Source organism: Gymnoscopelus microlampas (assembly GCF_963454915.1).
Source record: "Gymnoscopelus microlampas genome assembly, chromosome: 6".
NCBI classification, from domain to species: domain Eukaryota; kingdom Metazoa; phylum Chordata; class Actinopteri; order Myctophiformes; family Myctophidae; genus Gymnoscopelus; species Gymnoscopelus microlampas.
In genome coordinates, this window is record NC_139943.1 from 8974485 (window position 1) to 8992913 (window position 18429).

Genomic DNA, 18429 nt, shown 5'->3' on the forward strand with positions numbered 1-18429 from the left:
TTATGCTTGGATAACCACTATGGAGACGGAGCTATCATTTCCAACCCAATTACAAGCCCTAAATCTCCTGCGCGTGTTTTTTAAAGGCCTCCGACTCCATTTAAAACATTTAATGTCAAATGATCTATCCTCGTTTCTTTGGGCCCGGGTCCAAAATAACAACCCTCTGGTACAGTAGTACTGTAAGTGAATGATTCCAGTTGACAGAAAAAAAGAAGAGATTGGGTCAGACCGCACACACTGAAATCTGGAGTGTTCATTTAAAATCGTACTGTAGTAACAGTCATTATAGTAGTTCTGTTTTAGCGACACACACCCTTGTAGCTCCGTTGTCATTACAGCGTTTGTCTATATGGAAGGAACGCTGAAAAGGGGACACTGGAAAAGGAATGCTTAACTCTCTGGCTGCCAAGAACAAGTTTTTTTTTTTTTTTACAGTTCAGAACCCAAGACATCGTGATCCGAAGATTTGCTGCTCCATTCACTTCTTGTTTAACTTATTACTTAAAAAGGCAGTATCTCGGCTCCTGTGTACTTTTTCTTTTACTATGTATTTTTGGCCCAGACATGCTATTTTCAAAGGCAGACAATTAATGTCAACGAGGTCGCGATGACCTCATTGACATTTGTGAAACCACACAGTATAACCCTAACCCTAACCCAACCATCAGGGGATCGATCATGGAGATAAATATTCTGTGACTACTTGAAAAAGGAAATCGAAAAATCGCTGGCACTTAGGGTTAGGGTTAGGGTTAACCTAACCAAACGCGAAACCTAATGCAAACGTGGCCAGAAATAAGTCTGGCAGTGAGAGAGTTGATATATCCAATTTAATATTAGCTTAATATTTCCAAGGATATTTTGGAAAGCAACAACACGTTGTCAGAAACGGTATTTAATAACTGTAAAATGTATAAATAAATACATTTCCGGGGCCTATGTCATTTTGGCGTGAATGTCGGGAGATGACACTCGTGAATTAAAGCAGTGTTTAACACTGATGGATACATGCTTAGAGAGGAGATTCACGTGGACTGGTTAAGTGAAACATATATCAGAAAAAGATTATATAAAAAATAACCTTTGTTTAATTGGAAAAAGTTACACAGTACGACTGTAACTCAGAGAGAGTGTTAAACTTCAGACGGATAGTTCCACTGCTTACTTCTGATTGGCTGAGTCAGCAATATAAGCCACTCAAGGCTGTGGTTTGTTATTAATAAGCCTCTCGTGGCATATTGCTTCAATATAATCCTGTCAGTTGTCCCCTGCATCATCGTATAGCTGCAGATGACCTTCTGTCTGGATGTGGAGGTAGAATACACGGGTGCATCGCCAGTGGTCTAAAGTAACTAAGTACATTTACTCAAGTACAGTGTTGTGTTCTAGTTTTTTTCGGAAGGTATACGCTACGATACGATGCGCGTGGTCGTGGGTATACGCTCTCGCGTTTTCAATGGATGAAAGAGTTTTTGAAGGTATACGGTAGCGACGAAAAAAAATCTCAAGGTATACGCCGTACACAGCATCTGACGGTAGAACACACCACTGCTCAAGTACTGTACTTAAGTACAGTTTTGAGGCATTTCTCATTTTCTGTACTTTTACTTCACTACATCTCAGAGGCAAATATTATACTTTTACTCCACTACAATTATTTGTAGATTTTGATTATTATTACAAAACATACATGAACCACTTCAGCCCTATATACATTTTGGCCATTTGAAAATATCCAATCTATAAGCTCACAAGCTCACAATGCGTCGCAACATTTGAGCACCATTGTGAGCTGCTATTTTCAAAATGTGTGAACATTTGTGTAAACTTGTGAAATGGGATATTCTGCACAACGAGTACCTTTACTTTTGGTAAATGTTGATGCAAATACTTTTGTACGTTTACTCAAGTAAATGTTTTATTCTGAACTTTTACTTGTAACATAGTGTATTTCTACATTGCAGTATTGATACTTTTAATGTACGTAAAACATTTAAGTACTTTTTCCACCACTGTGCATCACACAATACTGCACATGCCTGCATCCTACAAAGTCAGTTATCGAACAACCGTGTGCGGTCGGCGCACACGGGAATGTGGACAAGCATTCGACACGTTGTCAGAATACGCAGGGACGTGCACAGATAGACTCTAGGTGGTGCTAGAGTACCTGCCCTTTGCCCTCTTGACCAGAAGTGCCCTTTTTTTCAGTTTACAGCAGGGGTCTTCAACAGGGGGTCCGGGACCCCTAGGGGGTCCTCAGAGTTACTACAGGGGGTCCGCCAAATCTTTATGTGATATGATGTTTCTTTTTACCATAACCACTCGAAACCTAGCATCCCTTTTCTGAGGAGAACTTTAGCCAAAAATAGCAGATCTACAAGCTCACAACGCCTCGCAGATCGGCTATTTTTGGCAAAGAGGTATAGGTGTAGAGGGAAAAAAGAGCAGACCAAGTAAACAAAAAGAAAAAGTATAATTTACTTGAGCACCTGCCCCTCAAAATGTCTGTGCACGCCACTGAGAATACGTACGGATGAATTTATGGTATATAAATGAAGCAGGAAAAAAGAGTACCAGTGAGTGGCTTGGATGACATTTAATTGGGGGGGGGGGCTGAGAGGTGGAGGAAAGGGGGGGGGGGGGGGGGTGAGGAGAGGAAGACTCTCACCTAGGGCTGTGAATCTTCTGCTATTTCACGATTCGATTCAGATTCTTGGGATCACGATTCAATTAAAAATGAATTTGTTTTCATTCAAAACGATTTTCTATTAAAAAAAACAATTCTCATTTCAAAATGATTCCCAAACAGTCATATTGTTGTCATCTGGACTTAAATAGCCAAGTGTTATTTCCAACAGCTCAAACAAAGAATTATATAATACCAGAGAGGGTCACTTGTAAAAAATCTTGGCTTTGATGGTCTATTTGATCTATTTAATGCAGAAACAACATCATGAATTGCCTTGACGCAAGTAACATTAACGAGCGTCAGCTGGACACACACACAAACCTCCCCTCTGCTGTGCTAAACTGAAAGTGACTGGAGTTAATTTAGTTCCCCCTAAATATACCCTTGAATATGATAGAAGAAATGTTAACGTCTGTGATTATGGTAAGCTTGCATTTCATATCACACACACCATACAGTAAGAACTCGATTTTTGGACATTTTTAATTGATTCTGATTTGATTCTGAATCGTTGATAATAAGAATCACGATTTTCACATGAATCGATTTTTCCCCCCAACCCCCCTACACTCACGTCTTTCATCTTGGAGGCGCTGAAGGAGGGGGTGAGGATGCTTCGAACCCGCTTCCAGTGCTCGTTCCTCAGCATCAACAAGCAGTCGCTCATGGGCTTGGTGGTGAAGCGTGTGGTCTGGAAGAAGAAGAAGACAAAGTCAAATAAGGGTTTTGATTAGAACAAAGATTCATTCATTTAGTTGAGCTGCAAAGCGACACAAAGCAAATGTAATGAATGACGCTGTCTGTCTGTTAACGCATTAAGACCAGGATTAGATTTTAGCAATAACCATTATTTTATACTTTGGCTATTAAAAAATAGCAGATATACAAGCTCATAGCGCGGCACAGAGTGCCGCGCTATGAGCTTGCAGATCTGCTATTTTAGAAAAATCTTGAACATTAAGTGCAAATATTTGAATATATATATTTTAAAGGGAACATTTTTGACTCAAATCTTTTGACTCAAATCTTTTCTTCTGGGGGTCCCTGGAACTAAATATTTTCAGACGGGGGTAGGCGGCCAAATACATATCATTTTGGGGGTCCTTGACATGAAGAAGTTTCAGCACCACAAGATTTGTAGATAGGTTCCCGGATCGCATGGGTTTAAAGGAGTAGTTCACCCACACAATGACTTAATCTTCTATCAAAATTACACACACCATAATCTCTCAAGAACAGATTCTGCACTGCGTTGGAATCTGTCCTGAAGGTTCGTCATAACGTGTGCACACTGTGCGGGAGTGGGCGTGCCTTCAGATCAGGAAGCAGGCCGTGCTTTACCCAAGTGTAGTGGGCGGGATTCACGTGTCCGTCGCCCTTCCCTACTCGAAACTAGCCGAAACTAATTTAACAATAGCGTCCGCGGAGCAGACAAAACCACGGAAAGATATTCACATTTGAACTTACTCTTTCATCATAGAAACAACTGGGCTTATAACCAAAACGATCCATGTTCTCTGGGAGAAGTGGTGTTAGTGTTCCGTGTAGAAATATTATCTAGTCGGAATGAAACGCAAAGCTCACCACCGGAAGTGGAGCGGTGAAGGCAGACTTAAACCCTGTTTCCTTGCGCACATGTGCTGCGTCAGCATTGTCCCAGAGTCACACTGAGGAGCAACGAACAGCAGAGGTCGCCGTTTTTCCTTTTCAGTGTGTCTCTGGGTTCCGAGATTGCACACACCATGAAGCATTGAATTCATGGAGATTTTTTAGTTTTTGTCGCATTCCTGACTCAAAGAGACTCCTTTGAGTCTCTTACCGGATACATTAGCATCTTTCCGCCAGTAATCAAATTATTGGCTTAGGAATGCGACAAAAAGAAAAAAAATCTCCATGAATTCAATGCTTCACGAGGTGTGTAATTGATAGAAAATTAAGTAATGTTTTGGGTGAACTACTCCTACTACAGTCTCTGTATGCATTCATACAGAGTGTTTGTTGTGTGTACTTCAGTATATTTTCATTCACATTTTGTTTTCACTTCATTCATTTATTTTGCTTCATGATAAGTGAACTGATGAACACACACACACACACACACAGAGCACTGTATGCGTTTCACAGGCCCGGGGGGAAAGGGGAGACACGACGACCCAGAAATGTAAGAGAAAAAGAAAAGCCCATTACTGTCAATCCCTTCCATCCACCTCATCTCTAATGCCGCCTTCCCGCCCTCGACCCCCAACCCCCCCAACCCCCGCCTCGACCCCCCCACCCCACCCTATCAACAATTCAATGCATCCACTATTTCATTTCCGCCGCCATGCTCGCCCCGCGCCGCCGGGCCGAGTCAAATCATCTCAGACCAAGAGAGAGAGAGAGAGAGAGAGAGAGAGAGAGAGAGAGAGAGAGAGAGAGAGGGAGAGAGAGAGAGAGAGAGGGAGAGAGAGAGAGAGAGGCTGTTGTGTTGTTCCTGTGCGGCCCAGTGGGTCTGATCATCTCTAGGGTCCTCTGGGACGTTTGGACCTTTGAGGCAACACAACAAACACAATAGCAGGAGGAGAAACTCTGGAGGAATATAAAACAGTTCCTCCTGTCAGCCACGAAGGCTGCAGCCATGCGGAATTAACTCTGAGAGTTACAAAATGGGACCTGTAAAAGAGTCCCATTATTTCAGGAATGCACAAAGTTGAAATTTAATTTAGGCCGATAATTAATTGTAGGTTTACCAGTGGTGTAAAGTAACTAAGAACATTTACTCAAGTACTTATTCTTTTACTTTACTGGAGTATTTCCAGTTTTTAATACTTTTACTTCTACTCTACGATGGGCTACTTTCACCTAAAAGCTTTCCCCACAATAACAGAAAACAGAAAATACGCTAGTATAGAGCCCTGAGGGACTCCAGTCAACCATGATAGGGTTTAAGTGGTTAATGATCCCGACATTATACTTTTTTTTACTGCGTCCGAGGATGGGATGAGTCGGGCCGTGCACGGTAACAACACGCCACACAGAACCTCACGGTTAACCCATTAAGACGGGGAACGCATCTGTGTCATTTTAAGATTTCTTTGGCTATTCAAAAATAGCAGATCTACAAGCTCATAGCGCGGCACCGAGTGCCGCACTATGAGGCTGTAGATTTTTTCAAAAAAATCGTGAAAATGTTCGCAAATCTTTGAATATATATATTTTTAACACATTGGGTGCCAGGTTTTTAAAAAAACAGAGTACACTGAGTGCCAGGGTTTTTTAACCATTTTTTAGGAGCCGAGATACAGGCTTTTGAAGTCATAAGTTAACCAGAAAGTGGATTTGAGTCAAAATCTTCGGAAAATGATATCTCCTGGTGCTTAGGAGGTAAAAAAAAAAAAAAATTGAAAAAAATATTTTTATTTTCAAAAAATGTTTTTTTTCAAAAACCGTATATATACGGTTTTGGCACTCCGTGTAAGTATTGCAAAAAACGTATATATACGGTTTTGGCACCCAATGTGTTAAAGCTAACATTTTTAACTCAAATCTTTGCTTCTGGGTATTCTACAGATGTCTTCTAAATCCTAACAGTTTTTGTGGTTCTCTAACTTTCAACAGTATTTGGTTGCGGACTCCTATCTCAAAATATTTTGTTCCAGGGACCCCCCAGAAGCAAAATTTGAGTTAAAAATGTTTGCTTTAAAAAAGATATATAAGATTTGCCCAACTTTTCACAATAAAAAAAAAATAGCAGATCTAAAAGCTCATATAGCGCAGCACTCGGTGCAGCTATGTACTTGTGGATCTGCTATTTTTTAATAGCCAAAAGTATAAAAAAATGGTTATAGTGGTTACACAGATGCGTTCCCGGTCTTAATGGATTAAGTTAAGTTGAAGAAGAAGCGCAGCTCCCACCACTAAAAGTACAACCACAACAATGAAGTGGTGTAATGTGGCGTGAAGGAGGCTCTTGTGGTCGATGTCTGGAGGGCCAAAGAAACCTTCAAAACCACAGCGCGGCGATTTGAGCAAATTCATCAATCTGGTTTTATACTGCTCCCTCAGCTTTTTGTTGGTGTACGGTGTACGAAAATGAGTCACCAAAGTGGAGCCGCTTGTGTTACACACACGTCCAGGCTGCAAGCTGTAAATGTCAAAAGGAATTCTGAATCATAATTGAGTGTGTGTGTGTGTGTGTGTGTGTGTGTGTGTGTGTGTGTGTGTGTGTGTGTGTGTGTGTGTGTGTGTATTGTGTTACTATACCTTTGAGGTCCAAAACAAACCCCACAAATATTGTTTTCCTGTTTAACAAAGACTGATAGAGCTATAAGGTTACAAAAAGGAAAAGAGGTTGGGGTCAGGGTTAGGATAAGGCATAAAGGATTAGGGTTATAAGGGTTAGGTTTAAGGTCGAAGTTAAGGTGGGTTTCAAAATGGCAATAAAAACGTAGAAATGTGCCATCCTAACCCGTTGCTGTCCTCCCAAGCATAGAAATACCAGCATGTGTGTCTCTCTCTGTGTGTGTGTGTGTGTGTGTGTGTGTGTGTGTGTGTGTGTGTGTGTGTGTGTGTGTGTGTGTGTGTGTGTGTGTGTGTGTGTGTGTGTGTGTGTGTGTGTGTGAGTGCGTGTGAGTGCGTGTGTGTGTGTGTGTGCACGTGCACATACACTTGCGTGCGCTTGCGTGATAAACAAAGCAAAAACAAAGCATTATATTCTAATAAGCCTGTGCCTCGCCATCGCATATAGTCCGTGAGAGTCCTGTATATTTGGCATCAAATGCACACACGGCTTTGCTGAAGTCGGCGCCGAGGGGAGAAAAAAAAGAGCGCATCGATTTTCTCCCTTGCCTTTTTGACCTTTTGCTCGGCAGCTAGAGCACCGGTATGGAAGATGATGAAAGCTCAGGGTGACCCCCGTGACCTCTGAACCCTCTCTGATGCATGTGTCAGCCTATCATTAGCCGTGACCCTGGGCACCCATCAGGAATACCTCTGTAGGCCGACTGTACCTGCACTTTGCTGCACTACACACTGTAAAATCCTCACTGCTATCTGTGTATCCGTTTGTAACTATGCGAGTGTACAATTGGAACCAAATGGACCTTTTGATCCATTTGTACACTCTGTGAGCTAAAGGTGATGTAAGGCAGTGGTTCTCAAAGTGGGGACCCAGCGAAATGTATGAATATTCAGTTCAGAACTTAAAACTATGGACAGATCATCTGCTAAACTCAAATCATCTCCATTCGCTCTGCTATCCTCTATTATGGTCTACATGGTTCTGTGCTCTTTACTCCAGTGTTTTCTGTCTGTCTGTCCGTATGTCTGTCTGACTGTCTGTCTGTCTGTCTGACAGTGTGTTTGTTAGGCGATGAGTCATCGGGTTAGGGGGTCAACGGTCACAAAACCAGGTCAACGTTGTTTTTCGACCATAACTTTGTCAATACATTTTCCAGTTTACTTACAAACTAAGAACAACAATGTTTTTTTATTTCTCTATCTGAGCTACAGTATAATCTCATCTATTGACGACTGGCAGGGTTCAATTATGAAGAAGACTGTAGTGTCGAAACGTTAATCAATAAAGCCTTGATTGGGAGCTTTCGAAAAATACATTTTGAACTTGTGAAATGGGACATTCTGCGCAATGAGTACTTTTATTTTTGGTACTTTAAGTATTATTTTGATGCCGATACATTTTGAATACGGGACCTCTGCTTGTAACAGAGTACATCTACATTGTACAGTAGCATTGATACTTTTACTTAAGTAAAATATTGGAGTACTTCTACCATCACTGCGTAGTACGCAGTGATGGTAGAAGTATATACAGTACGCAATACATGTATATACAGTACGCAGTGCGTACTGTATATACATGCACTGAGAACGGTTAACGATACAGTGGTCTATTATCAACAAATAGCCATGACCTTTGACCCAGAGAGACCTTTAAAAGTGGATCAATGGCTGACTGTGTATTTGTTCTGTTCAAAGGGTTCTTGTCAGATCTACACGCTGACGTATGTACAGTTGTGCAAGGGCTGTCCACACCAAGATCCATAACTATAACAATAACTATACGTATGTAGGCCTGTCACAATTATTACATAATCGCCTAATCGCAATAATTTGAGATAATCGCAATTACTATTGCATAATCGTCATAATCGTCTCCATGTTGATCTACAAGCTTACAACGCGTCACTTTGTGACGCGTTGTAAGCTTGTAGATCAGCTCTTTCTGCTATTTCTACATGTATAAAAATATTAAATATGTCAATAATTTCTTTGTATATTTAACCCATTACGACCTGGAACTGTGTCATTTTTAGATTTGAGCTAAAAAAACATTATTTTACACTTTGGGCTAATCAAAAATCGTGAAAATGTGTGCAAATCTTTGAATATATATATTTTTAAAGCGAACATTTTTTAACTCAAATCTTTGCTCTGGGGGTCCCTGGAACAAAATATTTTGATGGGGGGGTCCTCGGCCAAATACATATAATTTTGGGGGGTGCCGAGGAAAAGTAGTCAATACAGCACCACAATCATGTATCATGTTAACCACTTTATCTATATCCGTTGGCTATTCAAAAATAGCAGATCTACAAGCTCACTGCATGCTTGTACATCTGCTATAATTGAAAGTTTCAGAAAAATATAGAAAATGTTTGGAACATTTTGAATATTTTGTTATAATTTTTTAACATTAAGCTTCTTTTCTGGAGGTCCCTGGCAAAAAAAAACCTTTTCAGATGGGGGGTCCGTGGCCAAATACAATTTTGGGGGTCTTTAACATGAAACAATTTGAGAACCACTGGTCTAGGACTCTCCAAAATGTGGATTGTAATCAGACACAGAAATGTGGCATCTGTGTGGCTCTTGCGGTGGGGTGAGGAGGTTAGCTTAGCACTCTGTCAGAGCCATCAAAGTGCCAAAGGCTATTCTGCTGAAATCACACAGAGTGAGCCTCGTAGAGAGAGAACACACATCATCCTCCATCCTCCTGCAATGCAGGGAACAGAGCATCACACACCATCACATGCGGGGGACGTCTGCATTTAGGTCCTGCTCAGTGGCGTGCACAGACATTTTGAGGGGCAGGTGCTCAAGGAAATTATACTTTTTTTTGTTTACTTGATCTGCTCTTTTTTCCCTCTACACCTATACCTCTTTGCCAAAAATAGCCGATCTACAAGCCCACAACGCCTCGCAGCGCGAGGCGTTGTGGGCTTGTAGCTTGTAGCGTTGTGGGCTTGTAGCTATTTGGCTAAAGTTCTCCTCAGAAAAGGGATGCTAGGTTTCGAGTGGTTATGGTAAAAAGAAAAATCATATCACATAAAGATTTGGTGGACCCCCTGTAGTAACTTTGAGGACCCCCTAGGGGTCCCGGACCCCCTGTTGAAGACCCCTGCTGTAAACTAAAAGGGCACTTCTGGTCAAGAGGGCAAAGGGTGCTCTAGCACCCTTTGCCAGGTGCCAGGTGCCAGGTGCTCTAGCACCACCTAGAGTCTATCTGTGCACGTCCCTGGGTCCTGCTCAAATCAAAATGTCTCCATGAGCTTTAGAGCTCTGTCGGAAGGAGGACGTATTACTTCACGGACCGTTTACCCAAGATTATCGACCCAAATATATTTTTTCAGGAGCTGCAGTATAAAACATAAGCGGTCCCTCTTGAGTTCATTGCGTCGTTCCATTCAGTGTTAGTTAGTAGTCTCAGTGTTGTTTTGTTGTCTTTTTTGGGTGGTATTTCTCACGCTTGCCGTCGAGACGACGTTTAGTTGAGGCACAGAACACTGTGTTGGCGCCTATAGCAAAGGTGTCTGACCGTCTGGCTACGTGAGACTAGTGTTGGTGTGGTCATTGTCTCATGTGCTCCTCATCTCGGCCAGGCCGGAAAGGCCGGGGGTCAAATTATGTGTTTGCACCTGTCCCCATCCGTGTGTGTGTGTGTGTGTGTGTGTGTGTGTGTGTGTGTGTGTGTGTGTGTGTGTGTGTGTGTGTGTGTGTGTGTGTGTGTGCGCGCGCTTCATGTGCTCACCATTCTGTTGGGGAAGCTGCTGAATTCTTTGACCATGATCTGTCTGAGCATGTCAGGATCAGCCACCACTACTATTGGTCTCCGACCTAAATAATACCTGAGACAATAGAAACATAATGAATTATATAAATGTATGAATGCATGAATGCATACAGTACATACATATATAATACCTGAGACAACACAAATAAATAAATAGCAACAACAAATAAATAAATGCACAATACCTGAGACAATACATAACAATAATAATATGATTCAGATTCAGATTCAGATTCACTTTTATTGTCACTTAGATGCACAGGTACATACATGTGAAAAACTTTCGGAAGCTCCAATAATAAAACAATAAAACATGATAGACAATCTAAAAGCGCTCATAGGCAATAAATAAACAAACAAACAAACACAGGCAATTCAGTTTAAGGAAAGTGCATAGTGCGGAGTACATATGATATATAATATCATATCATATCATTTATATAAAAACCTGAGACATAAAAGACATGGAGATTAAGAGATTAGATGAAACCTACTGAGAAGATGCTTGTGCGCACACACACACAAACAGTGCAGTGTTTTATATCTTATATGTATTCTTTTTTCACTTTGTTGCTGATGCTGTTGTTGTTATGGATGCACTAAACGACATTTCGCTGTATGTTGATCATGCAATGACAAATAAACATCTTATCTTATCTTACCTTTATGCAAGCAGGAATACACAGACACGTATGCACATGCATGCACGCACACACGCACATGCACAGAAGTGTCTTCAGGGCTATCATGAATAAATAACAGTGTAGCTATCAAACACAGCGGTCAGTGCAGCTGGTCAGTGAGCAGTGTGTGTTTGCACACTCTATTAGAGAACACGTTAAGCCTGGAACATGCTGCATGCTGGGAGCTCAACCACCCACACTACTACTGCCACTGACCCCTGCACACAAACATTTTGTTATGATTTTGTTATGATTTTGTTAATGATTTCTCTTACTTTTCTTTCTCTTAAAAATATTACTACAATGTTTTCATTTCTATCCTATCCTTATTGTCTCCGCCAGGCCGAAGGCATGGCGAGAGAGTATGTTTTACCCTCCGTCCGTCCGTCCGTCCGTCCGTCCGTCCGTGTGTCCGTGTGTCCGTGTGTGTGTGTGTGTCCGTCCTGTCTGTGTGTTAGCAGCTAATCTCCGGCACCGTTGGCCCGGTCGCTCCGAAACTGTGCACACACACTCCCTGGATGCCAATTCAAAACCTCTGCCCCATTTTTTTCACATGGGCCTGTTATAGCGCCACCAGGAGGCCGATTTGTGCAAAACCCATTTTTTTACATTACTCCTACAGATTTTATCCAAACGTCATGCAAATCGGTACACAGTATCTCTATAGTCATGTGATCTACACGGATCTGTCCGATTTCCCATATTACATCCTCATTGCCTATGGTTGGCTTCCAAAGTTTGCAGGATTGGTCCGTTTTGAACAAAAAGCCTCAAACTATGCATGCAGCTTGCGATTTCTGTGAAATTTCACACGCACATTCCCACTAAGCAGAGGAAGAAATGCCACCCTTTTCACATTGGCCTGTTATAGCGTCACCAGCAGGTCTAATTTAGCAAAGCAGGTTGGGAAACACTGCCATAAGTCATTACAACATAAACAATTGACGCTTAAGTAGTTAACATAGCATTACAATAATTTTAACCACTTTATCCATTTGTATGTTGGCTATATTCCGAAATAGCAGTGAGCTTGTACATCGGCTATTTTTTGAAAATCTTTGAAAAATATCTAAAATGTTTGGAAAATGGGGGTGATTGACACGAAAAAAAAGGTTTGAGAACCACTGACTGGCATAAACCACCAGCAGCAGCTATTAACCCTTTAAGACCTGAGGCGATTCTTTAAAAAAATCTAAATCCTAAAAAAAATAATCCTACAAAAATATTTAAAATATTTTTTTCACGATTTTTCAAAAATAGCAGATCTACAAGCTCGTAGCGCGGCACTCGGTGCCGCGCTATGAGCTTGTATATCTGCTATTTTTGAATAGCCAAAGAAATCTAAAGTGACACAGCTGCGTTCCAGGTCTCAATGGGTTTAAACATAAAGCCAACAGAGACGTCATCTCAGAGGTTATAGCCATTACAGGAAGGCATGGTGACAGGTGCATCCATAAACAGGGACACTTGGGTGTTAACGACCCCTATGGCTTTTTTATAAGGATTCAAATCCCCACAGAAAGCAGCGGTTCATTACAGCCTCGCTATTTAAAAAGCTGCTGAGTCATGTTTGGTGCATTTTGCACCAGTAAAGCTCAGCGTTGGTTTGTCTTTGAGTGGCAAAGAATTATCCTAGATCTAGATCCTAGATTACCTAGATTACTGAGGCACTACCAGTGGTCGTAACTAAGTACATTTACTCAAGTACTGTACTTAAGTACACTTTTGAGGATTTTTTGTACTTTACTGGAGTATTTCCCATTTTCAATAATTGTAATTCTACTACTCTAGTTACTTGCAGATTTAGATTATTATCACAAAACATACATTAACCACTTCAGCCCTATATACATTTCGGCCATTTGAAAAGCCGATCTAGATCTGCTATTTTCAAAAGATGTGTATACATTTGAAAACTTGGGACATTCTGCATAATGAGTACTTTCTACTTTTGGTACTTTAAGTACATTTTGATACAAATACTTTTGTACTTTTACTCAAGTTAATTTTGAATTACGGACTTTTACTTGTGAGTATTTCTACATTGCAGTAGTGATACTTTTACTTAAGTAAAAAAATATTTGTACTTTTTCCACCACTAGGTACTACTAAAAAGAAATTCAGAATTATTCAACATTTTCAAAATGTTTTAAATATTTCTAAAAAATAGCAGGCTCACAGAGTGGCACGAAGTGCCACGTTGTGAGCTTGTACATCTGCTATTTTTGAATAGCCAACGTATAAATGGATAAAGGGGTTAAAATGATTGTGACGCTGTATTAACACATTTGACCCCCTGGGACCCCCTGGAACCCCCCCAGGACCCCTGGGGGTCCCGGACTCCCGGACCACACTTCGAGAAGCGCCGGTCTAAATCATCTCTGACCCTCTCTCTACATCATTTGTCAGGTTGTTGATCACATTAACCCCGTTTTGTCCCTATTTTTGGGCAACATTTTAGAAACTTTTGAAAGGTTAAGGGATTCCACTCTCACCCCCAACCCCCTCCATCTCCCAAAACCTATGAAGAGGTTATTAATATTAGGTCCCTTCATCTTAGCTGTAAGCAGAAGCTTTTCAAACCCCATATTCCCCACATGAATAATTCCTCCAATTTACCTAGAGGATTTAATATCCAATTATCACTACTTTAATCAAAAGGTTTAATTAACTCCCCCCATCACCACCTTTTGTAGAATGGGCCTCAGGTCTTAATGGGTTAAGGGATACAGTTCAAGGGGTGCACTTCACGGACAGTGGCTTCTAGTCTGCAATGGTGTAAGTACATTTACTCAAGTACTGTACGTAAGTACAATTTTTAGGTATTTTTACTTTACTGGAGTATTTCCAATTTTCAATACTTTTACAGTACTTCTACTCCACTACAGCTCAGAGGCAAATATTGTACTTTAACTCCACTACAATTATTTGAAAACTTTAGTTACTGGTTACTTTGCAGATATAAATTATGATATTACAAAACATACATTAATCACTTCAGCCCTATTTTATTCATAGGCTATTTGAAAATAGCCGAGCTTGTAGATCTGCGATTTTCAAACATTTTAGTACTTTTACTTTGGGTACTTTAAGTATATTTTGATGGCAATACTTTTGTACTTTTACTCAAGTAACATTTTGAACACAGGCCTTTTACTTGTAACAGAGTATTTCTACATTGTGGTATTGCTAGTAAAATAGCTTGAGTACTTCTCCTACCACTGCTAGTCTGACACTAAGAGCGGTAACATTAAAGTCTATTGACAGCGCATCCGATGGCTTCAGAGGTTTGACAGTCAGTACACCTGGGCGCTATAATGGACCAGTAAGATGGGTCTAATTAAAAACAACATGCCACCACAAGAACAGTGGCTCTTTTTTCTATTTATTTCATCATTTGATTATCGGTCCGTGGTTTTACTATTATTATTATTATTATTGTGGGATCGCTATAGCGATCACAGTTAGTTATTCCCACTATTTATTATCATTATTATTCCGCCCGTTTTTTGGCACCTATTATTATTGTGCATTGGTCAAGCTTCACGTGACATCACAATATGTACTATAAATGGATAGTGGGATCTTAGCGATTCCACGCTGTGTCTTCAGGAACAGCAATTTCTAGTTATTATTATAATTATAATAACCTGCTATAATAATCACCCTACCGTAACCTCACTATGTAATTGTTTTTAACTTACTAGTTTTCTGTTATGGCCTTATTTAGTTGTTTCTGTGTTTTATATCTGCATGCCTTAATTGTTGAGTGTGTAATCTCGACAGCATTGCAGATGAGGGTAAACCTCAATTCTCTTTTCGAGAATAAATAAAGGTTTCAATCAATCAATCAATTATCATATTTATTTTTATTTACATTTTTATTATGGGTACATTGTTCTACAACTTACAGTGGAAGAGGGATGTCATATTTATTTGATGGTCAGATATTGCTTGATCTATACTCTGCACAGAGTCGCGTGACAAAAATCCACAAGCTCACAATGTGTCGCGACGCGTTGCGACCCTGTACTGTAGATCGGCTATTTTCGGCACATGACTATAAATCGGTCTGTCTGGCTTGCAGCAGAATATCACTGACACACCCACTTAAGGAACAGTACTTGGGTTGTTATCGGCCGAGTATGACAGTTTACCAGCCTCAAACTACAGGCCAGTATCTTTTATACTGTAGATCAACAGTTCTATAAATGTGCCACAAAGCCGCTCTGCTTGTTAGAGGAATAAATAAAGCACCTGAGTCCACATTGAACTCAGCTACAGTATTATGTTCAGTGAACGCTCTAGTAATGTCTTTTGGCATATATCCCTGAATTCTGACTTAGTTGGCTCAGTCTTGGCACCAAATCGAGCCATAACAAACCCAATTCATTGCACTAAATCCTGTACCCTTTCTTTCTTTCTTTCTTTCTTTCTTTCTTTCTATTTTTCTTTTGGCACAATGCCGAGGGAAGGGAGCAAGGAAGAAATGAAGAAAGGCCAAGTCTCTTTTATGTGTTTTTTATGTCATTCTATATTAAAATTGGCTACTGGGAGAGCCAGACTGTTTGAAGAAGATGATCAATTTGAGGCTGGATGCCTCAAATATGTCAGGGGAATGTAACGGGTTGCAAGCTTAGCTAAAATAAAACATCCCACTAATTCATTAGGCTATATTCCAAGCGCTGCATGGAATAGTTGGTGTGAACCGTATCGAAAATAGTTGTCGGGAAGCAAGTCCATTTTCTGACCAGCGGTGGAAAAAGTAGTCAAATGTTTTACTTAAGTAAAAGCATCAATACTGCAATGTAGAAATACTATGTCGCACTAAAAGTCCGGAATTCAAAATTTACTTGAGTAAAAGTACAAAAGTATTGGTATCAAAATGTACTTTAAGTACAACAGTAGAAAGGACTCATTATTCAGAATGTCCCAAGTTTTCAAACGTATAAAAATCTTTTGAAAATAGCAGATCTACAAGCTCACAATGCGTCGCATCGCGACACATTGTGAGCTTGTAGATCTGCTATTTTCAAATGGCCGAACTGTATAGGGTTGAAGTGGTTAATGTATGTTTTGTAATAATAATAAAAAACACAAAAAGTAACTAGTAACTAAAGTTTTCAAATCATTGTAGTGGAGTATACTGAGATGTAGTGGAGTAGAAGTAAAAGTATTGAAAATTGGAAATACTCCAGTAAAGTACAAATACGTACCTCGAAATTGTACAGTACTTAAGTAAATGTACTTAGTTACTTTCCACCACCTGTTTCTGACCTACTCCAATCAATAGCCAGATGTGTTTTGTGTGGCTTCCACCCGCCGGTTGGAATAAAGTGTAACACCAGTGACATTTGCACCGACGCTAAAATCCCTCTCCAGTACGGGAAGGAGTTGCAATTTCATGAAGGTCAGTCAAATGATTAAAACTCCATTTCTAATGAACGCCAGCCAGTGGATACATACTGTATGACTGTAACTTTCGTTGTAAGCCGTGTGTGTTTACTGTGTTGCATTATTTTTGTCTTTGCATTGTTGTTTGCAGTCGTAAATGCTTGGGACGATTTAGCCCATTGTTTATATCGTGAGTGAAGCAATGGCAGTTGTTGGTCCATGAAACTGTATAGGACTGTATGACTGTGTTGTATAGGCCAGTGGTTCTCAAACCTTTTCATGTCAAGGACCCCCAAATTGACACTTTTTTAGCCGGCGGACCCCCATTTGAAAAGATATGCCAGGGACCCCCATAAGAGAAGATTTTTACGGTTCTTCTAGCAGTGATTCTCAACCATTTAAATTTCAAGGACCCCCAGTTTGACATGCATTAGGAGTACGGACCCCCATTTAATTACATTTCTATCTCTGGGACCCCAATTTATATTGTAAAATCAATGTTAATTTAACTCTGAGAGTGTACAAATGGAACCAAATGGACCCGTTAGGGTCCATTTGGTTCCATTTGTAAACTCTCAGAGTTACAGAACCATAAGGGTCAATTTGGTTCCTAACTACCGGTATCCATCATTTAGCCCCTCGAACTCCCTCAAGGACCCCTGGGGGTCCCCGGACCACACTTTGAGAACCAATGGTATAGGCATATCTGCTCAGCTGGACTGCAGCCTTTGAGCAATTAATATAGGTATATGATGCTCTGGATTTGATACACCAGTTTGCAAGCTCAAAATGATTAAGATGGGGTTTAATCATGGCTTGGATGTGTGGTGCGTGCATGAGTGCGTGAGTGTGTGTGTGCGTGTGCGTGTGCGTGTGCGTGTGCGTGTGCGTGTGTGTGTGTGTGTGTGTGTGTGTGTGTGCGCTACGTGCACGGGGGGCCCTCTGGAGCTTCAGTGCCCAGGGGCCCCCAGGGGTGCTGATCCGGCTCTGCTAATGCGTACCAAAATGGGGGTCCTTGAAATTAAAAAAAAAACGTTTGAGTACTACTGGCCCAAAATATAATGCTTTACATTTTTTTAGCTGATTAGTATGTAGCAAAAACCACAGAGACATTATAGTTGCATTACCTCTCTTGCTTAACTTACTGTATTATGGAATTAAAATAAGCAGAGGCAGAGATAATATTGTTCTTCAAAGTAATATCCCCCCCCCCCCCCCCCTCTTGCATAGTCAACTTTTAAAGGACGACTTCACCCGTTTTCGACCTATGTTCATATAATTGGTGCACACTACAGTATAATGCTCATGATGAAATGGTACTGTTTTTTTCTTCTCTGTCTGTGTCTCTGTCTCATAGGAAGGCTGTGGACACTTTAGAAACCCGCCTACCAGTGACATCATTGTAGGCTTACAACGATTTCAAAAGTTTTTATTTAGATTTGTATTATTTGCGAGAACAATGGCTTCCATTATAGAATGTGCTAACTTTCCAGGAATAGAAAGCCTGCAGTTTCTATAAGCTTGGATTCCCCATCAATGATGTCACTGGTAGGCTGGGTTTCTGAACTGTCCACAGCCCTCCTCTGAGA

At 40.6% G+C, this 18429-nt stretch overlaps 1 protein-coding gene across 1 annotated transcript in view; it reads right to left on the reverse strand.

Annotated features, from left to right (window-relative positions):
- tbxas1 (thromboxane A synthase 1 (platelet)) overlaps nt 1-18429 on the reverse strand; it is a 184998-nt gene that overhangs the window by 91807 nt on the left and 74762 nt on the right. Inside the window, exons 5-6 of the mRNA XM_084059937.1 lie at nt 10722-10818; nt 3270-3386 (exon numbers count right to left, since the gene is read on the reverse strand). Of these exons, the coding sequence (XP_083916063.1) occupies nt 3270-3386; nt 10722-10818 (214 nt within the window). The remainder of the gene's footprint in view (nt 1-3269; nt 3387-10721; nt 10819-18429) is intronic.